This window comes from Bubalus kerabau, chromosome 4, assembly GCF_029407905.1.
Source record: "Bubalus kerabau isolate K-KA32 ecotype Philippines breed swamp buffalo chromosome 4, PCC_UOA_SB_1v2, whole genome shotgun sequence".
Taxonomy (NCBI): Eukaryota; Metazoa; Chordata; class Mammalia; order Artiodactyla; family Bovidae; genus Bubalus; species Bubalus kerabau.
Window position 1 is genome coordinate 88,883,453 of NC_073627.1, and position 27,168 is coordinate 88,910,620.

General features: G+C 39.0%; 1 protein-coding gene across 3 annotated transcripts; it reads left to right on the forward strand.

Annotated features, from left to right (window-relative positions):
* The first annotated feature begins 4,027 nt into the window (after positions 1-4,027).
* HACD4 (3-hydroxyacyl-CoA dehydratase 4) lies at positions 4,028-27,168 on the forward strand. Of its 3 annotated transcripts, XM_055577929.1 has the most exons (8): positions 4,054-4,443; positions 4,693-4,813; positions 8,971-9,074; positions 11,246-11,373; positions 18,112-18,224; positions 22,562-22,668; positions 25,244-25,369; positions 26,542-27,168. In XM_055577929.1, the coding sequence occupies exons 1-8, from the start codon at positions 4,389-4,391 to the stop codon at positions 26,619-26,621; spliced, it is 834 nt and encodes a 277-aa protein (XP_055433904.1). In that variant the 5' UTR covers positions 4,054-4,388; the 3' UTR covers positions 26,622-27,168. The 3 variants fall into 3 exon arrangements, with proteins under 3 accessions (XP_055433906.1, XP_055433904.1, XP_055433907.1); XM_055577931.1 differs by lacking the exon at positions 25,244-25,369 and having other exon boundaries at positions 4,028-4,443; XM_055577932.1 differs by lacking the exon at positions 4,693-4,813 and having other exon boundaries at positions 4,293-4,443.

Below are 27,168 nucleotides of genomic sequence, written 5' to 3' on the forward strand. Positions count from 1 at the left end.
AAGCAACCCTGTCTTTAAAGTGATTTGGATATATGTTTACAATAATAATTTTATCTAAAGAGATCAATATAAAAATGATCTTAAAAGTGTTTATATCTGTGACCCAAATAATGTTCCATCATTAGAACACTAAACCTTATCTAAAAATTACTGTATTAAGTTGGTTTTCTGTGAGTGGCTCCTCTAAGTAGCTTGGAAAGTGAATTAATCTAAAGAAAGCAGTTGTTAGTAATCATAGACAATGGCATGGAGCAAGAATAAATAGAAAGGAAAATTGTATGTGAATTTAAATAAAACCTTAATGGTATATAACAGGGATAACAGTTTGGAATTACACTAACGTGATTTTTCTCTTTTGCGTTTCTTTGTATGTCACCTTCTTCCTAGCCTGCTGACTTTGCCTTAGATTTGGGCTGGTTGTAGCAAAGCTGCAAAGGGATGGATTGAGTTTCTTCTCAGCCTCGATATGCTGAGTCTTTTTCATTTTGGCTACTCTCATAGATGTGTAATGATATCTCATTGTGGTTTTATTTTGCATTTCCCTAATGACTAATGAAACAGTGTCAGACTTTATTTTTGGGGGGCTCCAAAATCACTGCAGATGGTGATTGTAGCCATGAAATTAAAAGATGCTTACTCCTTGGAAGGAAAGTTATGACCAACCTAGACAGCGCATTCAAAAGCAGAGACATTACTTTGCCAACAAAGGTCCGTCTAGTCAAGGCTATGGTTTTTCCAGTGGTCATGTATGGATGTGAGAGTTGGACTGTGAAGAAAGCTGAGTGCCAAAGAATTGATGCTTTTGAACTGTGGTGTTGGAGAAGACTCTTGAGAGTCCCTTGGACTGCAAGGAGATCCAACCAATCCATCCTAAAGGAGATCGGTCCTGGGTGTTCATTGAAAGGACTGATGCTGAAGCTGAAACTCCAGTACTTTGGCCACCTCATGCGAAGAGTTGACTCATTGGAAAAGACTCTGGTGCTGGGAGGGATTGGGGGCAAGAGGAGAAGGGGACGACGGAGGATGAGAAGGCTGGATGGCATCACCGACTCGATGGACATGAGTTTGAGTAAACTCTGGGAGTTGGTGATGGACAGGGAGGTCTGGCGTGCTGCGATTCATGGGGTCGCAAAAAGTTAGACACAACTGAGCAACTGAACTGAACTGAACTGAACTGAATGACTAATGATGTTGAGCAGCTTTCACGTTGTTGTCATCTGTGTATCTTCTTTGGTGAAATGTGTTCAAATCCTTTGAGTTTTTTAATTAGATTGTTTGTCTTCTTATTATTGAGTTTTGAGGGGTCTTTGTATACTTGCATACAAGCCCTTTATTAGTTACATGCTTCATAAATACTTTCTCTCAATCTATAGCTTATCTTTTCATTCTATTAAAAGTGACTTTTGAAGATCCGAGTACCTAAGAAATACTTGCTTAGATATTTAAGAAGTATCTGAAATGTGAAAGGTTGGATCTAAGACACCTCTGCCTAACCCAAGGGCACATGGATTTTATCCAATTTTTTTGTTAGAATTTATATAGTGTTAGGTTTTACAGAGTGTCACATTTTGACTCTATTATATGTAATAGAAAGAAAATCATCAGTACTTGCAAACAAACACTGAAAAATCACATGAAACAAGTTAATATAGCATGATGGTTAAGAATTCAACATCTGGATATGAACTAAAGGTTTTTTTTTTAAACTTTTAATTTTGTATTACAGTATAGCCCATTAACAATGCTGTGATAGTTTCAGGTGGACAGTGAAAGGACTCGACCATACATACTCACGTATCCATTCTCTCCCAAACTCCTCTCCCATTCAGGCTGACGCATAATGTTGTCAGAGTTCTCTGTGCTATACAGTAGGTCCTTGTTGGTTATCAGTTTTAAATATAGCAATGTGTGCAACCTAGATAGCATATTCAAAAGCAGAGACATTACTTAGCCAATAAAGGTCCGTCTAGTCAAGGCTATGGTTTTTCCAGTGGTCATGTATGGATGTGAGAGTTGGACTGTGAAGAAGGCTGAGTGCCGAAGAATTGATGCTTTTGAACTGTGGTGTTGGAGAAGACTCTTGAGAGTCCCTTGGACTGCAAGGAGATCCAACCAGTCCATTCTGAAGGAGATCAGCCCTGGGATTTCTTTGGAAGGAATGATGCTAAAGCTGAAACTCCAGTACTTTGGCCACCTCATGTGAAGAGTTGACTCATTGGAAAAGACTCTGATGCTGGGAGGGATTGGGGGCAGGAGGAGAAGGGGATGACAGAGGATGAGATGGCTGGATGGCATCACTGACTCGATGAACGTGAGTCTCAGTGAACTCCGGGAGTTGGTGATGGACAGGGAGGCCTGGCGTGCTGTGATTCATGGGGTCACAGAGAGTCGGACACGACTGAGCGACTGAACTGAACTGAACTGAACTGATACATCCATCCCAAGCTCCCTAACTTTCCCTTCCCCAGTAACCGTAAATTCATTCTCTTAAGTCTGTGAGTCTCTTTCTGTCTTATAAGTAAGTTCATTTGTGTCATATCTCTTTAGATTAGAGATGGACTAAAGTTTTAATCTCAGTTCCAGCATTTAAATAGCTGTGTTGACCTTGGTCAAGATATTTAACTGCTTTGACCTTTTTCTCTCACCTATAAAATTAGTTAAGAATAGTTCCCACTCACTTCATAGGGTCACTCTGAGGATTAAGTGAGATAACTCATAGAAAGCACTGTGAAGCACACACATAGTGTGCTTTATGGTGAACTAGGAGATTTTTTTGAACGCTAGTACTTCCTGTTATATTCACTGAGAGCAGAGATTCTGGAAAATAATATAATCATGTGAGCCAAGAGATTTTTATAATGGCTCCTGCATGGTTGAATAAACCAATTACACAACTGAACATATTTGTCTTGGAATAATTCAGAGGATAGATTGGGGAATAATGATGTCCAAGAAGTAGAAGGTTTAGTCTTCTGAATGGAATAGCAAAGACAGAAGCCATTTAAAGGGTGAATAGTTTAAAGTTCTAGCAGAGAAGCAGAAGCAATGCTTTGGGTCAGCTGGAAAAGAATGATAATTGAGGCTGAGAGTGTGTACAGGCAAAGATTACAATAAATGACTATGATTAATGCCCAAGTAAGGTAACTAGGCAAATATGGCAGAAAAATTTCACAATGCTGTAGAAAGAGATCTCAACACAACTTCAACTAGATTTAAGAGATTGGACCACATAATCTCTAAGGTTCTATGTAGATCTGGCAGCCTGTGAAATTTCCAATCAGTGCTATGGGACTGGGTGTGGAAAGAGAGAGAGGCTGTGGTCCTTGAAAATTCCAAGTGGTTGAAATAAACAGGAAATTCAGGATAGAAAGTTATCAGAGTATAACTGGTTCCTTATAGAGCTTTTTGTCTGTAATGGAAGAAAAGGGGGGCAATAGGGCACTTTTCCAGAATTTCTGCTCTCAGTAAAAATCACAGGAAGTACCGGCATTCAAAAATGAGACTGCCAGGGAATGGGAGGGGAAAAAATGCAGGAACAAGATGATGAATAGATGGATGGATAAATATCCAAACTCAGGATATCCAACCACTGGATTTAATTTCTCTTAAGATCACTGTGAAATGGTACACTTTGTTACTTTTTATGTATGGTTTTAAAAAATCTTGAGCCAATATGTTACTGCCATGTCAGTCAGTTGTCTGCATGGAGATAAAACCATATGTGGAAATGTCTGTGCTATGGCATAAGGGGGCTGCAAAGGGAAAAGATGGTCCCTGTTAGACCTTGGAGGAAATAGAGTCGGGGTGGGGGACGGGGAGGAGGGGAGGGTACCTAACTAGAGAGAGAGAAAGGAGGGAGGCGCAAGCAAAGTCCAACATGGCACCGGGAGGAGGGGTGAAACTGGTAAATGCCGTGGACTTGTGGAAGAGGAGGAGCTGTAGACGGGGGAGGGCGGGGGGGCGGGCTGTGTTTGATGATAAAAGATCACTCCCTCTTGGCAGTCCTTCTGCCTTCTCTCCCCTCTCTCCAGGCCATCCAGGACTTTCTTCCTCTCTTGCTGCTTGGCCTGGGCACTGATGACACCGATGACTGATTAGCCACCAGTGTTTGCTTGTAAATCAGTTTCCCCTTTAGATCAAACGCTCCCCAAGAGCAAGAACTGAGTGCATCCAGGAGAGATTAACGGCAAAGGAGTCTGATACCTGAGGAATCAGGCCTTTTGACTGAAAAGGTGTGAGGGAAGGCGCGCTCACAGGCATCCTCGCCGAATCGTGACTTTCACAGCTGAGGGTCCTGAGAGGCGCCCAGCTGGGGCTCACGCATCCCAGAAGGCTTTGGGACTGCTTGACTGCACGCTTCTGGAGATCAGGGGTCAGGGGTGGGATCTATGCACTTCCTCCAGGCTGCAACTGGGAGTCTCAACCCAAAGACTGGGAAGCTGGGTAAGGAGCTTGGTGAACCTTAACTTGGGACTAGGGTGTGTTGGGGTCCCCGCCAGACCAGCCCAGCCTCGCGCACCAGCCGAACCCCGCTGGCAGTCGTGGTGCTGCTGGCTTCCGCCGCCTCAGGAACTTCACGAACTTGGTTTTCTTCTGGTGCCCGTTGCACGACCTGGGTTGTTGTTTTTTTTTTTTTTTTTTTTTTGGTAAATTGCTGAGTGCTGAGAGGCCCCGCCCTTCCGCGCCCGGCAGCCCAGCCACCCAGTCACTCCTCCCGCGCTCCCCGGTGGGTGTTCCTTTCCGGACGACGCTGGAAGACTTGGTGGCGGCGGCCCATGGGACCCGTGGCGCTGCCCGCCTGGCTGCAGCCCAGGTAGGGCGCTCGCCCCGGAGGGTGGGGAGGGGGTCGGGAGGAAGGGCCGCCAGCGGGAGGGGTGCGGGTGGGGGTGTGTGGGTGGTGCCCACATAGTTCCGCGGGGCGAGCACCAGCCAGCGCCGGAGCAGCCTTACGCCTCACATTCCCTGGGGCTCTGGACAGATATTAGCTAATACAATTTTCTCGGCAACCCTAGGAATAACTGTTATTTTCCCCATGTTACAGCAGAGAAAGGACAGGCTGCGTGGCCACCCTTCCTTTTGTACGCTCTCTGCGGTCTTTCTTCTCTTCCCGTTCCTCCGACCTGGAGCGCTTCCCTTGCCTTTTCTCTACCTGCTGCAGAAGCACCAAGCACCCGTGTAGATTTCAGGGGCCCCGGTTCCAGAAAAACTGATTCGGTGATATGAGGGTAGAGCCTGGGATGTCTATGTTTATCCCACAAGCCAAGTGACTGCTGTAGGTTTCAAGGAGGCATTCCTTTCCCCTACTTTTTTAGTAGTGTGCCGTAGTCATCTGTAGGGGTACCCGAGTACGCTCATCAAGCTACATTTTATCTGCTTCTCAATTTTTTTGCTTTATTTCTCAGAGGTTTCACATCTCCAGCTAGGAAAAAAATCTTGTCTACCCTGATCCGGCCACTCCCGCCACTTTTTAGTACTAGAGACAACACTTTAAACAGTGCTTCCTCTGACCCCCTCAAACATGTATCTGTTCATCTTTTCTTAGTCATATCCCCATCAACCAATTTTCAAACTAAGCTTCACTTCCCTTTTCTGGCCCTTAAACTGCTTTCTGTGTGTGCCTGGTGAAGGAAACTATCTACTCTTGCAAACTATAATAGGCAGTGGTAAGATACTGACCCCAATCACAAAAATGCATTCAGAAATCAGTTCAGCTCAGTCGCTTGGTCGTGTTCGACTCTTTACAACCCCATGGACTGCAGCATGTCAGGCCTTCCTGTCCGTCACCAACTCCCAGAGTTTACTTAAACTCATGTGCATTGAGTTGGTGATGCCATCCAACCATCTCATCCTCTGTCACCCTTTCTCCTCCTGCCTTCAATCTTTCCCAGCATCAGGGTCTTTTCAAATGAGTTAGTTCTTCGCATCAGGTGGCCACAGTATTGGGGTTTCATCTTCAGCATATTCAGGAACTGATTTCCTTTAGGATGGACTGGTTGTATCTCCTTGCTGACCAAGGTACTCTCAAAAGTCTTCTCCAACACCACAGTTCAAAAGCATCAGTTTTTCTGCGCTCAGCTTTCTTTACAGTCCAACTCTCACATCCATACGTGACCACTGGAAAAACCATAGCTTTGACTACACAGACCTTTGTTGGCAAAATAATGTCTCTGCTTTTTAATATGCTGTCTAGCATATTAAAAGTTGGCTATAACTTTTCTTCCAAGGAACAAGCGTCTTTTAATTTCCTGGCTGCAGTCACCATCTGCAGTGATTTTGGAGCCTCCCAAAATAAAGTCTCTCGCTGTTCCCATGGTTTCCCCATCTGTTCACTATGAAGTGATGGGACCGGGTGCCATGATCTGAGTTTTCTGAGTGTTGAGTTTTAAGCCAACATTTTCACTCTCCTCTTTCACTTTCATCAAGAGGCTCTTTAGTTCTTTGCTTTCTGCCATAAGGGTGGTGTCATCTGCGTATCTGAGGTTATTAATGTTTCTCCTGGCAATCTTGATTCCAGCTTGTGCTTCATCTAGTCCAGCATTTCTCATGGTGTACTCTGCATATAAGTTAAATAAGCAGGGTGACATATACAGCCTTGACGTACTCCTTTTCCTATTTGGAACCAGTCTGTTGTTCCATGTCCAGTTCTAACTGTTGCTTCTTGACCTGCATAGAGGTTTCTCAGGAGGCAGGTCAGGTGGTCTGCTATACTTATCTCTTGAAGAATTTTCCACAGTTTATTGTGATCCACACAGTCAAAGGCTTTAGCATAGTCAATAAAGCAGAAGTAGATGTTTTTCTGGAACTCTTGCTTTTTCGATGATCCAATGGGCAATTTGATCTCTGGTTCCTCTGCCTTTTCTAAGTCCAGCTTGAACATCTGGAAGTTCATGGTTCACATATTGCTGAAGCCTGGCTTGGAGAATTTTGAGCATTACTTTACTAGCGTGTGAGATGAGTGCAATTGTGTGGTAGTTGAGCATTCTTTGGCATTGCCTTTCTTTGGGATTGGAATGAAAACTGACCTTTTCCAGTCCTGTGGCCACTGCTGAGTTTTCCAAATTTGCTGGCATATTGAGTGCAGCCCTTTCATAGCACCATCTTTTAGGATTTGAAATAGCTCAACTGAAATTCCAACCTCCACTAGCTTTGTTTGTAGTGATGCTTCCTACGGCCCACTTACTTTACATTCCAGGATGTCTGGCTTTCGGTGAGTGATCACACCATCATGATTATCTGGGTCGTGAAGATCTTTTTTATAGTTCTTCTGTGTATTCTTGCCACCTCTTCTTAATATCTGCTTCTGTTAGGTCCATACCATTTCTGTCCTTTATTGTGTCTATCTTTACATGAAAAATTCCCTTGGTATCTCTAATTTTCTTGAAGAGATCTCTAATCTTTCCCATTCTGTTGTTTTCCTCTATTTCTTTGCATTGATCACTGAGAAAGGCTTTCTTATCTCTCCTTGCTATTCTTTGGAACTCTTCATTCAAATGAGTATATCTTTCCTTTTCCCTTTGCCTTTCACTTCTCTTCTTTTCACAGCTATTTGTAAAGCCTCCTCAGGCATCCATTTTGCCTTTTTGCATTTCTTTTTCTTGGTGATGGTCTTGATCCCTGCCTCCTGTACAATGTCACGAACCACCATCCATAGTTCTTCAGTCACTCTGTCTATCAGATCTAATCCCTTGAATCTATTTCTCACTTCCACTGTATAATCATTAGGGATTTGATGTAGGTCATACCTGAATGGTCTAGTGGTTTTCCCTACTTTCTTCAATTTAAGTCTGAATTTGGCAATAAGGAGTACATGATCTGAGCCACAGTCAGCTCCCAGTCTTGTTTTTGCTGACTGTGTAGAGCTTCTCCATCTTTGGCTGCAAAGAATGTAATCAAACTGATTTTGGTATTGACCATCTGGTGATGTCCATGTGTAGAGTCTTCTCTTATGTTTTTGGAAGAGTGTGTTTGCTATGACCAGTGAGTTCTCTTGGAAAAACTCTATTGGCCTTTGCCCTGCTTCATTCTGTACTGCAAGGTCAAATTTGCCTGTTACTCTAGGTAGTATTTCTTGACTTCCTACTTTTGCATTCCAGTCCCATATAATGAAAATGACATCTTTTTTGGGTGTTAGTTCTGCAAGGTCTTGTAGGTCTTCATAGAACTGTTCAATTTCAGCTTCTTCAGCGTTACTGGTCCGGGCATAGACTTGGATTACTGTGATACTGAATGGTTTGCCTTGGAAACCAACAGAGATTATTCTGTCATTTTTGAGATTGCATCCAAGTACTGCATTTCAGACTCTTTTGTTGACTAGGATGGCTACTCCATTTTTTCTAAGGCATTCTTGCCCACAGTAATAGATATAATGGTCACCTGAGTTAAATTCACCCATTCCAGTCCATTTTAATTTGCTGATTCCTAAAATGTCGATGTTCACTCTTGCCATCTCCTGTTTGACCACTTCCAATTTGCCTTGGTTCGTGGACCTGACATTCAGTGATTGAATTACCCTGCCTGGGCATGCCACCATTGCTACTCCCATCTTGTAACAATAAACTAGTTATCCTTCAAGTTATGCACTTAGCAGGAACACGTTGACCACATGGGCCTCTCTCCATCCATATTTTCTTTTCAAAAATACTCAAAGCTAACTTTGCAATGCTTGCTTTTATCCCTTGGGAAGCAGCAAAGTGAGAGGTTTATCACAGCTGAAAGTGAATGTTGAAATAGAACCATATCTGGCTTTAAACAAACCCAGGATGGTCACTGTAACAGATAGTGTGTGCTTTCAAAATCTCATGGGGATTAGAAGGGTATCCAAATTAAAAACTCAGATATGGATTAATTGTCTCTTGCTGTCTCAGATTGGCCAGTAAATTAGTTAAAATACATGTGTATAATGCTGAAAAGGTGATTATAAAGGAAGTGTTTAATGTGCTTAAAGGAAGTATTTTCTTGTATGTATTGTAGGTATAGGAAGAATGCCTATCTTTTCATCTACTACTTAATCCAGTTCTGCGGCCACTCCTGGATATTTACAAATATGACAGTCAGATTCTTTTCATTTGGAAAAGGTAAAAGCCCAAAACAGTTTTGAATTTTTAACTTTTAATCCTCATTTTCACCTAGTCCTAGTTATAATTTAACTTCTGTGAACTTCACCTAATATCCTTCACTTCTCTGAAATTTAGTGACCATATTTTTTCAGTAAGCATGCTTCATTCTTAATGCAAAAACCAAAACCTTTTTGGAGGAGGCAGTAAGTAAAATGAGGGAAAGGGAAGTGAGTTCTCCTTGAGTAGGCATTTGCCCTGAAAACATAGACGTGGCATTGAGGTGTACCATTTCACTCTTCCTTTCTTGGTTCTGCACCAAACCTTAGCAGATCTGGTGTGTGTTGAAGAAATCTGTAAATTCCAGTGTAACTTTTTTTTTTTGCATAGAAATTAGAAATTAACCAGTTCTTCTCTGGTTTCTTATTCCCCAGGTTTAAGGTAACTGGAAACTACTAACAAATGAAAGACAAACTCTATATTCCCCATTCTTCTATTTAATCCTTTTAAAAGGCAGTGTGTCCATAGGAAAATGACACATTTTGTAGATGACTCATCACATATAGGGGAGTTAGTGCTAAAGGTTTAAGTCATAAGCTTTCTCCAATTTCCTGAAAGTAAAGATTTTAAATGCATTTAAATTTTCAAAAAAAACAAATCATTAAATGACTGTCAAAATAAAATTCTTTTCATTTTCCATCCCCACATGGATAAGGGTCATCACAGTTTCCAAGTGTTGCATGACTTGACAATTTGAGCAATTGCTGGTTTCAGCTAAAAACAAACATTAGTATATATCTGGGATAAGTCATGCTCTGCTCATCAATTCAGCCTTCAATATCATGAGAAAATTAATCTATTTCTGTGATACCATAAACTATTTGATGTTGCTTTTTTTTAACTGCAGATTTGCGGATAAATTCTTGCCTTTGTTAAGAACCTCCAAAGATATAACTTGAGGCTTGTGTTTCAGCTTTGAGTGTTGGGAGTCCTCAAGCAGAGGACAACACAGGTGTTTGGAAAACTTCCTTTTGTTTTTAGGAAAAAAGCATCACTTCTAGACCTTGGAAGTTAGCTGTGGCTTCAAGGGCCTGTTATAGGTCATTCACAATATGAGTAACAAGACATGAATTTATTCTTATGCTGCCTGGCCTTTCCATTGGGGGGAAAATGCCTTAGTCAGCAGTGTATTTATTTCTTAATTGTGATCTCGCCATCCATAATTAGAGAAGTTGCATTTTATTAAAGAAACACAACCCATTTCTACAGAAGGTAGCTTGAAAAGAACTGTGTGGGAGGTCAGTACAATTTCCAAATCAGTATATAAATTAAATAGCTCAACAGCACTCAAGCACCTGGAATAGACACCAGCTTCCTTCTTCCTTCAGGGAGCCGTGTGACTGATCATGCTTTTATGGCAAGTGCAGGACTGTATATGCCTCAGGAATCATCTATAAAGTGGGAATGATAAGAATGTCTACCTCATAGAGCTGCTGAGAAGAGAAACTCTTTGATAAATTACTATCATGTGAATGATAACTAGGGAGTGAAGACGATAAAGATTTCCCTAGATGTTTCTTAATATGGCAGGATTTCATTTAAAAAACAGCACATTTATTCTATTTAGAGAGACATTTGTTTCCATCCATTTCAGCTGTGTCAAATGTAGTATTTGTTTGGAGCCCTCTGCAATGGGCCCGACTCACAAAAATCCAGAAAGCCCTAACCATGTATGTGCAGGACATAAATGCTATATAAATGGAAGATGTTATTTGATATCATGGCATCATTAATGTCATTTTCATAAATCTCTGAAATCATATTTTCTCATCTCTGTCATTTTCTTGTCCATAGACAAGGAGAGGGCACAGCAGTTTCTCTAATAAACTCACTTTCAGCTGGAATTCCTTTAGAATCATATAAATGGGAAATAAATGCTTTAGCTTTGGTCATAGAGCCTTCCTTTTCAAGTTTTAAATTCTTTTTGGAAGAGGAGCAATTAAACTGTACAATGATGTGATGTGCTTTCTTTGGTTACATAGTATTTGTAATTTAGAAATCTAGGAAATTTGTCACATGTACAAAGGAAAATGAAGTAAGGAATCTCAGTTGTATTTCAAACTGCTTCCTAGATTTGGGTTGTGATCTAGATTTTACTTACTATGTCTGTATTTTTAATTCACTGGACACAGATTCAATGGTTGACACTTTTTATGCAATTGGACTTGTGATGCAACTTTGCCAGTCTATTTCCCTCTTGGAGTTGCTGCACATATATGTTGGCATTGAATCAAACCATCTTCTTCCTAGGATTTTGCAGGTAGGTCTTAATCACATTATTTATATTATAGAATCTGTTGCATACGTAACTTTGTTCTGTTTACAGCCACTCGACTTTGTGGCAGTGAAAAAGCCAACCTTTGCTAATGTGCAACCCAAGTCACTAACATGGAGAATTCCATGAAAAAAATGACCCCATCGTAAAACACTGCACAGTCAGAATTGCCAGTTGGAAGCGTTCAGAGAAATGATGCTTGCTGCTTTGTGCAGCACTATAGTGATCCTCTCCTGGGACAAGATTTCATAGCCACTGCCCAGTCTTACTATGCCACGGCCTTGGGCGGTGTAGTACAGAGGAAGGGCATAGGATGGGAGCCATTCAGACTTGGGGTTTGGTGCCTGGCTCCTCTACCTACACTGGGTTACATTAACCACCATCATCCAGCTCTGTAGGGAAAAGGACGCCACATACATTACCTGGAAAAGAATAAATTTGCAAAAAAAAAAAAAAAGTACCCTTCATCCAAGTCCAGAGATTAGAATACTCCCCAGCCATTTCTTGTTCATTCTGCCCCTTTTACTGAATGCAGTTGCAAAGGAGTGGTCTTTCGTGTTTATTTAGTGTAGCATCTACTTGTACAGGGGCTTCCCTTGTGGCTCAGCTGGCAAAGAATCCTCCTGCAATGCAGGAGACCTGGGTTCAATCCCTGGGTAGGGAAGATCCCCTGGAGAAGGGAAGGGGATTCTCCAGTATTCTGGCCTGGATAATTCCATGGACTGTATAGTCCATGGGGTTGCAAATAGTTGGACACCACTGAGTGACTTTCACTACTTGTACAGACCTGGGAATGCTGTAGACTTGGCTTCAAATTGGAGAAGACTCTTGAGAGTCTCTTGGACTGCAAGGAGATCCAACCAGTCCATCCTAAAGGAGATCAGTCCTGGGTGTTCATTGGAAGGACTGATGTTGAATCTGAAACTCCAATACTTTGTCCACCTGATATGAAGAGCTGACTCATTTGAAAAGACCCTCATGCTGGGAAAGATTGAGGGCAGGAGGAGAAGGGAACGACAGAGGATGAGATGGTTGGATGGCATCACCGACTCAATGGACATGGGTTTGGGTAGACTCTGGCAGTTGGTGATGGACAGGAGAGCCTGGCATGCTGCGGTTCATGGGGCCACAAAGAGTCAGACAAGACTGAGCAACTGAACTGAACTGAACTGGCTTCAAATTCCAGTTCTATCTCTTAGTTATATAAGTTTAAACAAGTAATGTAATTGTTCTGAGCTTCATTTTCTCATGTGATATGCAAATAGCATGTATCTTCTGGAGTAACTGAGTAAGTGGGTGGGATAAGTTCCTAGCACTTAGTTAAGAGTACAATACCTGGTAGCTGCTGCTGTTATTTTAGGTATCATTGGTTCCTCTGCCATGTCTTGAGCCTTAGATGACCATGTTCCTTTTAAAGGCAGGTTGAAGGAAGATGGGAAATTCACTGATAGAGATTTAGTATAGGAAAGCATTGCTGAATTAAGGCAAGAAAAATTAAAAAGTGATATTTTCCACAAGGAGAGATAAGGGTTAGGTGGCTATATGAACATACATTTAAAATTTACAGAAAAAAGTATTTTCATTAGTATAATTTTAACAATTTGTAAAATAAATTTAAAAAATGGATAACTAAATGTGACAAATTTGCATCGTAAAAATAATTAAAATGTTAGAATCTGATTGTATTGCCAGCACCGAGCAAAGTACTTAGAACATAAACACCTTAAATTTTGTTGAATGAAATAGTGGCATAGATCTTTATATTAAAATTTGCTGAAATATCATGAAAGTTTAAAAGATGGAAATCAGAGTATAAACTTAAGGAGCCTATTGAGAACTCTGCATTACAAGTTGATGGGAGATTTTAAATTTTGCTTATTCATTAGAAGTGGAGAAATAGTATTAGGATGAAGTTACTTTAGTGTTGAAATATCAAATGTAAAGTAAAAATTGGGGCAATATCTAGAGTACAAACTAAGAGTAGTTAGTTAGCTAGCTAAGACCTAGATGGAATTGCCTTAAATGTATGTCCTTACAATATGAAAAGGGGTACACATCTGTCCCAGAAGAAGCATATTATTTAGGAACAAGATTTATTGATATGTATTATCTGTAAACAACTTAAGATGCATATAGCATTGCTTAACATTAAATTTACAGGCTTCCCAGGTGGGTCAGTGGTAAAGAATCTGCCTGCCAAAGCAGGAGATATGGGTTCAATCCCTGGGTCAGGAAAATCTCCTGAAGAAGGAAATGGCAACCCACTCCAATATCCTTGCTGGGAAATCTGGTGGATAGAGGAGCCTGGTGGGCTACAGTCCATGGAGTCACAAAAGATTTGGACACAATTTAGCAACTAAATGCTCATTTTAGACAACAGAATTAACCCAGGTTAAGTGAAAGCTGTATTCTAGCATATGGAATTATTTTTCTTGGACTATGATCAAATTCATCTGAATCTAAGTCATATTTTCTTTTGGCATACCTTTTTGGACTTTTTACTTTTTTAGGCTAAAGTGGATAATACTAATTTTATGGTAAAACAGTTTCAAAGTTAAGAGTTATTTCCAAAGTAGGAAATGCAAATGAGAAACTGGACAGGTAAATTTGTAAGAAAGAAAAGCACCTTGAATATGTCTCAAAAATCTGTACGGTATTTCTGCTTTCCAAAAGTATGTAGGCTTGTCCAATAACAGAAATTGTTATTAGAAATCTGATTTCTTGCAGTTCTAGAAATTCCAGGATATTTAAGCGTGATTTTAATCCCTATTAATTGCAACTCTATTGATTTATAGAAGTATGATCACTTGTAATTGGACTGTATCCTGGTTTGGTAATTAAAAAGTAATGGCAAGTATATATTGGCACTTTTATTTGAATGTGAGCAGGCAAAGTCTCCTGTTGACGGGGCTCAAATGGTTTTTAAGTGTTTGTTGTTGGGAGGAATCAGGGAATCATCATAGTAGGGAAGACAGTTATTCTCACCCTGGGCCAATTATTATTAAATTTTTGTTACGTTTGTCTTCCTCTTTATCTCTTTGCGATTTTATCTGTCCTCTGTTTCTTTTATTCATTTACTATCTTTTCTATGGTTTTCAGAATAGACATGATGTTCGAAAAAGCTTCAAAAACCCATGTGGTCAGGTCCAAAGTTTCATTTTAACCCCCTTCCTTAGAATTCTGCAGACAACTAGAAGAATTCCCACATTATAAGATGACTCTGAGGCCCCTTCTTTAAAATAACCAAACAAAACTCTAAAGCTGTGTAATCGTTCTTGGTTTTCCTGTTTCCCCATCTTTAAATGAAGAAACTGTAGTTAAGAATGTGGCCAAGCTACTCACACAGTACTCATAGCTGATTGCATACAGTATTTTGAAAAAATGCACAATATCTAGCTACTTTGAAGTAGATTGAAGAGAATTCTGCTCGTGTGTGTTATTATTTTGACATTACCTTTGTGACACTGATAAGTCACAATGGAATTGTCTTTTTTGTAAACTGCTTTGCCAAAATATGAAGGTGAGTAATTCCCAAAAGCAGTAGGAACAATTAGCTAGTTGAGCAATTAGGATCACAGGTATAATATCAATTGATGGTGGTATGTGTATATATATACATATATATGTGTGTATATATATACATATATATGTGTGTGTATGTATTTTTGTATCTCACAAAAATATGTTTGTTTTCTTCTGTACATTTTAAAATGTTTTACACTCATCTTTATTTGACAGGGAAAAGCCATTGTGATTTTCTAATATTACAGTTGCTGAAGGAGAAAGGGCTTCCCTGGTGGCTTGGAGAGTAAAGGATCTGCCTGCAATGCAGGAGACCTGGGTTTGATTCCTGGGTTGGGAAGATCCCCTGGAGAAGGAAATAGCAACCCACTCCAGTACTTTTGCCTGGAAAATTCCATAGATTAAGAAGCCTAGTAGGCTACAGTCCATGGGATCGCAAAGAGTCGGACATGACTGAGCAACTTCACTGGTTCACTGATAGACATTATATGAGGGTATAGCCCATTAAAAAGCAAAGGTGAAAATGTCTTAGTGTTTCAGAACAAGGAATTTAGAATGACATGGTCTAGATTTTGATTCCACATCTGTAGGCAAGTCATTTTCACTTTGTTAAATGACTACAAAGAACTCTTTCTTTGTAAAAGGCAGAAAATAGCAGTAGGACTTCCTGGGGTTGTTATGGAGATTAAATGAGATGACATGTGTTTAGATACTGGCACAAAGTAATCAATAATTTTTTTTTTTTTTACCAATTTAGGAATATTGCCAACTATATTCTCCCATTGTCTTGCCATTGAATGGTCAAGATAGAGTTAAATAACCATCAGATAATTTGTTAATTAGATGGATATCATAGAGGGGGTGATGGGTCTTCACATACCTGTATGTATGTGGTTGTGTTTTGGGGGGCATGCTTATTACCTCTTCTATGCAGTTGGGATTCCATCACCAATGTACCACAGTCCCTTAAGTGATTATTTTCAACAGTGTTTCTTTGTGCAGCTCCAGCCCCTCTTAGGAGATTCTTTTCCCTCCCTACTCATCAACTGAGGGACAGCCTGGCATCAGAGATTGCTTACAACTCTGGAAGCCAGGACACTCAGGATATATATGTTTCCAGGTCTGCTTCTAGGTTGGGCAAATCACTTGATTTCTCTGGTTCCCAATTTCCTTGTTTGTAAAAAGGTGGGGTTGGGCATGTATCTTGCAGGGCTCCTAGAGATCTGTCTTATCAGAAGTAGCTTATGTTCTTTGGTGGCTCAGATGGTAAAGCGTCTGTCTACAATGCGGGAGACTTGGGTTCGATCCCTGGGTCAGGAAGATTCCCTGGAGAAGGAAATGGCAAGCCACTCCAGTACTCTGGCCTAGAAAATCCCATGGACGGAGGAGCCTGGTGCAGGCTACTGCCCATGGGGTCACAAAGAGTCGGACACGACTGAGTGACTTCACTTTCACTTTATGTTCTTTATTTCAGTAGTCAGCCATGTAATTAGAACTGTGTTTGTGTGCACGCATTCATGTGTTTATCTCCTGAGATTTTGATCAAAAATTAGATAATTTTCCCAATTAGCAGACACTGATGAAATGTAAGATTAGGCAGTGCCTAAGTACTTGTTTGCTGTTAAGATCTTGTTATCTTAAGGTTGCTGTGTGTCATGGCAGCAAGCTCAGATCATTCAATAATTAATCATTTCAGTAAAGTCTACTTCATTACATAAATATGGTTAAGTCAAGAAACTAGAGCATTGAAAGAAAGACTAACAAAAGAAAACTGCCATGTAGGTAGCTTCCATCGATTGACTAAGGTTTGAATTGTGTCTAATTTCCTTAGCTAAGTAAGGGCCCTCTTGACTCACCAATGTGGTTATAAACATGCTGATACAGCTTCTACATGTGTATTTCTGATCCTCTGGCCTGATATTGGCAAATTTTAGATTTCTCTGCACTAGGTGATTTTCCAGGACTAACAGGCTGTGCTTCAAAGTCACAGATTATCCAAGTCTTTTCTCCCTGATCTGCTTTTAAAATAAAGGCAGCTACTGAAAGACACAAGTCAGCCCTCGTCTTTATCACTAATATGCTCTCTCAATCTCAGGGATATTTTCCTGTGACCACTGTGAGGAAAGTAAAATATTCTATTAAAAACCAACAAAAATGCAGAATATACGAAGTATATTAATACAGCATAAAAATACATATATTTAGATTGGAAAGAGAAATGTGTATTTCGAGGTCAGTAATTGGAGCTAAGCCATAAGTGTGTGCATTCTCAGTGATTTACAAATGCTTACTGACTAGGAAAAAATATGAATTTGTGAATTCTATTCACTTTCCACTAGCTTAAGGGTTAGGATTATATTATTTCCCACCTCTCAACTCTCAACACCCCTGCACCACACCCCACCCCCCTCAAAAAAAAAAGGCTATGGTGGCTTCTTGGTTGGATGAAATGGCAATTTCTTGGCCTGACATTCAAAACTCTTCACCAGCAGCATGTTTTCAGTTTTATCTCCCATGGTTCTGTTTGTGCACTTCCTTTCCGGCCCTCAGGGATGCCAGCACAGCTGTGTTTTCACACCTCCGCCTCTTTGCTCTGGCTGCTCCCCAGGATGCCCACTCTCCTATCCAGTCTACCTGACAAACCCTGTCCATTCCTCAAGATCCAGCTGAAATGTTGCCTGTCTCCATATATCTCTCTGCATCCTTTTCCCACACAGTCTATCTCCCCCACCTCTCCTCCCATACACGACCCTTTAAATGACAGCATTACTCACACTGTGCTATAGTGAAAGCCCCACATTCTCCTACCGTTGCTACCCTATGTAGCAAGGACGATGCTTTTCATTGTATATGTTGTCTTAGCACCTGATATTTAGTGGACACCCAATGAAAGCTTGTTAAAGTGAGTAAAACCATGTGTTCATGTGTCACAAGAAGGGACATGCTGTGATCCAGATGAAATATCTGTTATGTTTTTATCCATTACGTTCAATTTGAAGAATACAGAAAAAAAGAAACCAAAAAGGAGGAAATGAAATTCACCCATAACCTTACTCCCCCAGAGATCATATTAATTGTATAGTATACATATTTAGAGTTAAAGCATATTTCTTAAGAGGAACTTTGGTTTTTAAAATTAGAAAATTGCCTACATGCTAAATAGATGATCCTAATTCTTGACTTTGCTATTTCTTTTGTTAGCTCACAGAAAGAATAATTGTCCTCTTTATGGTGATCACCAGTCAAGAAGAAGTCCAAGAGAAATACGTGGTGTGTGTTTTATTCATCTTTTGGAATCTATTGGATATGGTTAGGTAAGGAGGCAAAATAACCTCTTAAAGCCAGATTACTTTCTACAGTGAAACCAGTATTAGTTGCCTGTGTTTGATTGCTCAGAGATAAATACATAACCTCTTTTCATATTATTTTATCTTGATATGGAAATGTATTTTTTGTGCTCTCCATAATGGGCATATCAAAGATAATGAAAACCTACCATGGTATTACAAGAGCAAATCAGTGCATTCAGGCATAACACCAACTGGGAATAAACCTCACAGCTGTTTGCTAATGAAAGGCATTCTCGGCAATTGCTCCAGCATGTTACTTTAATAAACAAAGCCAGACTTTTCTATCATAGTCACAATTTACAAAGTTGGTTTCTTTGAATTCAAGAGTATTTTAAATATAGGGCTTTACCTCTCTGGGGTGAAAAACACACCTCCAAAACATGTGTATACAGCTCCAGCAGGTTCAAATAACTGAAGCTCGTTCATGAGCTCACTGGGAATCCTTGGACCTCAGGTTTAGAATCCTTGCCCTAGTTGGTGTTCTGTTGACTTCTAAATTCTAAAGCTTTGCAATGAGATGCGCCCAGTAGTATCTCTACCAGCAATGGTGTAAAATAGCCTCTTTGCACAGTGGCTCACTTTGGAGAGGTTCCTAACTGCTACTTCTTGAGAACTGTCCCTCTTGCTGGAAAGACCTGGATGTGAATGGGTAACAAAAGTCCACAGCATTTTAGCAGAGGTTATATAAAATTCTTTTTTGTCAAAATCTTGGCTGAGTTAACATATTCTAAGTAGAATGATTAAAATGAAATATTTTGTTGAATTAAAGTGACTATAATTCTTTGTTATATATAACTTAGTTATTTCTCACTTTTAACTGAAAGATTTGTGGACTTGGGGCAAACTTTAGGGACTTTTATAGCCTGTGACTTTCTGTTTATGAGACATGGAGCCTCATCTGGGACTGTGTCTTGCTTTCTTGTTGTTGTTTTTTTTTTTTAATGTACATCATTTTTAAAGTCTTTATTGAGTTTGTTACAATATTGCTTCTGTTTTATGTTTTTGTCCTTTGGCCACAAGGCATGTGGGATCTTAGCTCTCTGACCACTGATTAAACCCTCACTCCCTGCATTGGAAGGGGAAGTCTCAACCACTGGACTTCCAGGGAAGTCCCAGGGAACCGTGGCTTTCTGATGTTTTATTCTCTGTATGCTCACTTGTTTCAGTATCAGTCCAGTCTCAGATAAGTTCAGTAGACCCATTAGAGAACAAAGTAGTTTTGGCATTGAGAGTGGTATTGTGATGTGATGGAAAGACTTTGGGACATAGAAGTAGAAGATCTCAAGATGAACCTCACCTCTACTACTTATGCTTGGACAAATCACATAATCTTAAAAATAACAGCAGTGCGATAATTCATGGACCTTAATATTTACCCTTTTAAAGTATAAATTTTGTTGGTTTTAGTTTATTCAAAGATATGTGTAACCTTCACCACTATCTAATTTGAGACCATTTTCATTGCCCCCCAGAGGAGCTCCAAATCCATCAGCAGTCATGCCCCCTTCCCTCTTCCTTCCAGCCTCTGGCAACCTCTAGTATACTGTCTGTATGGATTTGCCTGTTCTGGACGTTTCATATAAATGGAGTCACATGTCATGTGCTTTTTGTGATTGGTGTCTTTCACTTAGCATAATGTTTTCAAGGTATAGCCATGTTGTAACAGGTATCAGTATTTATTTCTTTTTTGGCTGAATAATATTCTATTATATCGATATACCAATTTTTATTTATTCATTTGTCAGCTGATGGACTTTGGGCTGTTTCTACTTTTTGGTCAGGAGGAATACTGCTATGAACATCCATGTACAAGCTTTTGTGTGCACATATGTTTTCATTTCTCTTAATCTAGGACTGAAATTCCTAACTGCTCAACCATTTTGAAACTCTTTTTTTCCTGTGTAAAATGGGGGTAGAATTAACTTCCAAGTTTACCTTAGAATGATGTTTTGAAAAGCAACTTCCTGAAACTGATGAAAGTCTCTGTGAAAACTCCACAATAACACGATGGTTAATGGTGGAAGACTGATCTTTCTTCCAAAGATCAGGAACAAGACAACAATGTTTACTCTTGTCTCTTCTATTCAACATTACACTGGAAGTTCTAGGCATGGCAGTTAGGCAAGAAAATGGTATAAAAGTCATCTACATCAAAAAGGAAGGAGTAAAATTATCTCATATGATACAATTTTATGTTAAAAAATCATAAGGAATTCACTAAAAGTACTAGAATAAGCTAGTTCAGCAAAGTTGTAGAATACAAAATTGATATACATTTGACCCTTGAACAGGTGAGGGTTGGAGTGCTGACTTTCTGCCCAGTTGAAAATCCATATATAACTTTTCATATATAGAGTGCCTCTCTGTCTGCAGTTCTGTGTCTGGATTCAACTAACCAGAGAGTGTAGCACTGCAGTATTTACTATTGAAAAAAATCTTCATATAAGTGGACCCACATAGTTCAAATCTGTGTTTTTCAAAGGTCAGCTTTACAAAAATTAAATGTATTCTACCCATTTCAAGGGCCTATCCTAAAATAAAATTAAGAAAACAGTTCCATGTACAATAGCATCTAAAAAGTACTTAGATGTAAATTTAACAAAAGATGTGCACAACTGGTGCCCTAAAAACATTGTTCAGAGAAATGAAAGGAGATCTAAATACATGGAAAGATGTCCCATGTTTGTGAGTTGAAGACAATGTTTTTAAGATGAAACAGTTCTCAAGTTGATCTTCTGCATTCCAGATTCAATGCAGAAGCTGAGAAGCTGATCCTAAAACACATATGGAAACCTCAAGAAACCAGAGCAGCCAAAAGAATCTTGAAAAAGAACATAGTTAGAAGATTCGCACTTCTCAATTTCAAAACTTACTACAAAGTAAAAAAAGTTGTACATATCAAGAGTGTGATACAGACATAAAGATATAGCGTGGAATAGAATTGATAGTTCTGAGATAAACTTTCAAATTTATGGTCAGTTGAGTGTTGACAAGATGCCAAGATCATTCAGTGGAGAAAAATAGTCTTTTGGAATAATCTTTCAGTCAAATGATGCTGGGCCAACAGGATATCCACATGCAAAAGAAGGAATTCGGTTTGTTACTCCACACCATATATAAAAATTAACTCAAAATGGATTAAAAACATAAACAGAAGAGCTAGAACTATAAAACTCAGAAGAAGACATAAGGGTAAATGTTTTTGATCTTGGATTTGACAATGGATTTTTAGGTTTAAAACCCAAACCACAAGCAACAGCAAAAAAGAGACACTCTGGACTTCTACAGAAATGATTTCTAAACATATGAAAAGATGCTTACCTACTCTTGTAATAAGAGAAAAAAACATCAGAGTAGTGAAATGTCATTTTTTCCTTGTATTGGTAAAGAATAAAAAGTTTGATAACATGCCATATTTGGTGAGTGCTTGCGCTACTGATGTATATTATATATAGTATATACACAGAGATAAGCATAGGCAAAGGATTTTGGAAAGAGTATGTAAGAAACTGGCATTGGACATTGCCTCTGAGAAATGGAATGAGGGTCCTGGAGTGAATGAAAGATTTACTTTACTGCATTCATGTTTTCGGAGTTTTGGATTTTGTTTTGCCATATGTATGCACTGCCTGCGCCAGTAGTTCTAAGTGTGGTCCCTGGGCCAGTGGCGTCAGCATCACCTGGAGCTTGTTTGTAATACAAATTCTCAGGTCCCTTGAATCAGATGCTCTGGAGATGCCTAGCAATTTGTGCTTTAGCAAGCCCTCTGAGTGATTCTGATGTATGCTTAAGCTTGAGAAATAAAGGCAGGTTACATCAGTAAGGCAGGTTTAAAATCACCTCCTGTACTCAAAACAAGCCCCTAAGGCCCGTTATTTAGTTGTTTACACAGGATGGCCCATTTAAAAAAAAAGTTTTAAAATTATTTCCATAGATATTTATAGGTCTGTCTGTCTTAAGAAACTTAGCTGCTGTATAAAATGGGTTTGGCTTCCAAGTGAAATTGAAGTCACTATTTGAGGAAACTTGTAACTGTAATTTGCTAAGGGACAAGAGTTACATTTTTTTCTCTTTACCTCTATAATTATCTATGATCCACCCCACGAGACAAGCCAGACTGACATGGTTCCTCTCCCTCCGTTTTTTTACCTCTTCTGCTTACATTACAGGAAATAAAGTAAGGAATTTGCATGCTCTCTGGTTTTACCTGTGTATTCAGTTACAAAGTAAAGTGTTTTCTTCTCCTGTTATTTCCCAGACACCAGCAGCAAATGTTTATGAGCAAACTTGTCTCCTTTCAGGTACACTTATAGCATGTTGTCAGTCATTGGAATATCCTATGCTGTCTTGACATGGTTCAGTCAAACCCTGTGGATGCCAATTTATCCTTTGTGTGTTCTCGCTGAAGGTAGGAAAAGAGTGACTTTCTGTATTGTTTACTGACAAAGCAATAATGGTTTACAACACTTTCTGATGATTAAATTACTATTTTTGCCACTGTTCAGCTGACTCAGTGTTATCTCTCCTGGCATACTTCCCTTGATGCAAAGAAGCAAAGCATTAAAAAGCAAAGTTAGAGGAGGAAGCAGTTCTGCACAGTAGACAAAATATTGGATGAGGAATGAGGACATCTGAGTGCAGGCCCTTACCTTCATTAACTCGCTGAGTTTTGGGTAAATCATTTAACCTCTCTAAGTCTGTTTCCTCATCCAAAGGGGGTTTAACATTTAGTGACTTAGTGATTATTTTTAATGCATAGAAATTCAGTTCCCCCGAGCAGGCCTAGCCTTCCCACTTACCAGCTATTGTGCAGCCTACTTTGCCAGAGGCAATGAACTCTACATATAGATTAATCATTGGTTTCTCAGGGAAACATTTCTCAACTTCCTCATCTACACCAGTTCCCACTATGAATCTCTTTAGTAAAACCTTAGCAGTGATTAGACATTTGCATGATTCTTCGATTAATATAGATTTCCCTGTCTAGTCTCTAAGCTTCACGGGAATATGGGGTTGTCTTTGTTTCTTCCTTCCTTTCTCTTATGAACCCAATGTACATGATCAATAAACAATGAATTATTAAATACAATGTGAAGTAAGCTGATTACTAAGCCTAAATGTAAAACTTAAGCTTAAAATCGAGTGATTAAACATCTATTTGCATAGAGCTTGAGGATATTTGTGGAATATATGCTTCCTTCTGTAATAGATTTAGCAGACAGGAAGGAAACTCTGAAACAGACATGATAAAAGTTTTTGAAAACCAAAGGCGTAGAGATATGAAGAGAGCACATGTTAAGGTAACTAAAGGAAAACATACAGAAATATTTAACATAAAATGATGGTGATGTTGATAATAATTGTAAAGTATATATGATATACCCATATGTTTTCTATCCACCAATGACCAGAGAAAAAGAGCTTACATTCTAGTAAATCATATTAAGTATAATCTTAAAATATGTTTTGTTTTCAAAAGGAAGAATTATTATTGAGTTTTGAAATTAGACTATGCCAAAAGAATCTAGAAAATCTTAAAAACCATAAAAAATGGATCGCACATTTATTTGAGAACAAAATCCCTCACTCATTGAAACATTTATTAAGTACATTCATTTGTTAGATAATATGAAAAATACTGTAAAGAACATATAAAGTAATAAAGTAGAAATATGACTAATATTTTCCTAAGAATAAGGGATGAATAAATATGTAGTAGACTTTTCTTTTTATTCCGTAATTGTAAGCCTTCTTGTTTCTTAGGAGAGCTATGTTTGTATATGGTTGCTGTAAAATGCATATTCTTTTATTAAAATTAGATTCATATACTTATTCTTGCAATTAAAAAAAGCATATGCAGAAACATTTTGAAAGCATATAAAACAAAATATCAATAATGATTAATTCTGGGTGGTGGAATGTAGGTGACTGCAATTTTGTACGTTTCTATATATTTCCTTTTTTTTTTTGGTGTCAAGTGCAGACTCTATGCTGATGCCACTGTCTGGCTATAGAAGCTGTAGGCACCTGACTTTTCCTCCATCTTTTAAGAAAAGAAATTAAAAATAATAATTTTAGACTCACAATAAGTTGCAAAAATAGTGCATTGTTGCCATGTACCTTCACCCAGCTTACCTTGATGACAACATCTTACATAACCATAGTACCTTGTCATTTTATTCCATGAAATGTTATGAAAGGTCTATATATGGTGTATAATTCCATAGAATATTCAACTCTTTATTTGACAAGAGCCTCCTCCTTCAAAGTAATTGGAGGCCAGCATTTCTCACACTATTCCTCAGAAGTTTTATTAAGTACTGCTGGGGATGGGGAGGAAGAAGGAGCTATTCCAAGACCAGTTAAACTGAGGAAATGGGTGAAACCAGTTTCTTTATTGCAGAACTTGACAGAATCTCCATTCTACCAATGTGTGTTGTGAAACTCTAAGAGGAAAATATATGAAGCATTTTCCATGTTCACTCATCTATCACCACTACTTGTGGCTAAGAGGACAGGTATTTTGAGATACCATTTTTGGTACAAACTACTATGTATAAAATAAATAAGCTAAAAGGATATATTATACAGACAGGGAATATGGCTGATGTTTTATAATAACTATAAATGGAGTATAGCCATTTAAACTCCACTATACAAAATTGTGAATCACTCTGTTGCACACCTGAAACTTATACATCAACTATACCTCAATAAACAGAGAAACACAGTAAACTCTGTATATGCACAATAAAATAAAACAAGGATAAAAATTTAGCAGATCCCACTACTGTAATGGCCTTGCCAATCTGATCTTCAGTGCATTTCCATACCAAATTATAGCTTTGGCAAAAGGATTCAGCAGCTTTCGCAGGGTTGTCATTATCAAATTCAGAATATCCTTCAATTGTGCTAACATACATACATATCCATGTAGCAAGTTAAGAAGGGAAACCTTCATGATTCGTTTTTTCTTTAAACAGCATTTACCATCTATCAGTCGCTGCCTTATTTCGAATCATTTGGCACTTACTCCACAAAGCTGCCCTTTGACTTATCCTTCTATTTCCCATATGTGCTGAAAATATATCTCATGATGCTGTTTGTAGGTAAGTGGCTCTTCTGTTTTGTTTTTGCATTCTTCCTGTGCTTTTTGGTTTGTGCTGCCATCTACCTTAGTATCAATAGAAAGGTCTGCAAACATGCAAGAGATGAAAGAGGAAACCTGGAATGATGAACTGGACCTTATTACTTAGTAAAGCACTTAGAAGTTATTTCTAATGGTTTTTGCAGGACATTATGAGATCAAATATATCACTGTATGAACAAAAAGAGTTTTACTGGCAGAAAATGTAACTGCTTTGTGTATGAAATTTTCACCAACAGACACAAGCATCTACAAAGAAAATCAGGATGTCAAACTAAGTAAACTTGGCTATCTTTGGATTTCCCATTTGTATCTGTTTCTCATTCCTGTTTGTTTGGCCGTATGTGCTAGCATTTCCTAGCAGGCAAGTGGGAGTAGGTGCTAAAGACTCAAGAAAAATATATGGAGCAAAAAGTTAAGCTGAGAAAACCTGATCAATTAATTAATCTGTCCAGGAAATCGAGAAACAGACTTCTCTTGTTAAATTTTAGTTTCATCAGCTCTAACCTTCATACATCCTTAAGATAAGTATTACCTCTAGAAGATAACAACTATCAGGTATGTAAGAACAACACATAAAAGAGAAGACAAATGTGAAACTTTGGGGGGAATGGAGAGAGTTAAAGAACGGGGAAAAGTTCCTTCTTTGTAATATGCAGAACAGTAAGATGGAGGAATTTACTTCCCCTTCTGCAGAAGATCTGATCCCTCTTTAAGTATTCTTCTTTGAGTCTCCTTTGCAAGTGTCCTCTTCCTGGACTCCAGGCAATACGCTGTATTTCAAAACCATGGTTCTTTCCAAAGAAATTGTTGCTGCTGCTGCTAAGTCACTTCAGTCGTGTCCGACTCTGTGTGACCCTATAGACGGCAGCCCACCAGGCTCCCCCGTCCCTGGGATTCTCCAGGCAAGAACACTGGAGTGGGTTGCCATTTCCTTCTCCAATGCATGAAAGTGAAAAGTGAAAGTGAAGTTGCTCAGTCGTGTCCGACTCTGTGTGACCCTATAGACGGCAGCCCACCAGGCTCCTCCGTCCTTAGGATCTTCCAGGCAAGAGTACTGGAGTGGGGTGCCATTGCCTTCTCCAAAGTGATGGTTAATCAATCTTAATTTTCCCATTTTCTTGTCTACCTCAGGTATGTATTTCACCTACAATCATCTTTACTCAGAAAGACGAGACATCCTCAGAGTGTTTCCCAATAAGAAGAAAATGTGAAGCATAGCACTGGGATGTGACATGAGAAAGAAGAGGCTTGTGGAGTCAGCTGCAGGAAACACAACATGGGAAGTATTCTGGTGAACAGATATCTAGTATTTGACAAAAATCCATAACATGGAATAATTGCACTCCTCCCCAGAACTCTTGACATACACCACAGTCTGTTTTCCCCACACATTGTTTTTAGTTCATATACTCTTCACAACCTGTTTCACCAAAGCTGTGAATTTTACACAAGTTAAGTTTGTATTGTGTGAAGCCTGATTATTTTCCTGTAAAGTTAATGAGAAATAGGATTTTAACTGGAGTAGATTCAATTAAACTAAGAAACCAAAGTTGTTAACTTAAATGACATCTATTTACATCTATTTCTTTTCACTTCTGAGTTCCCATGTAGCAGCTAATCTGTGGGAGGGGAGTGGTGTGTAATATGCCCTGTACTTTTCTAGAATAGCCTATTTTATAGACTGATATCACTGTGCCCATAGTTAACACCCACCTTAAACATTAGACAAACTTGGAAAATAAAACATTTTTCCAAACA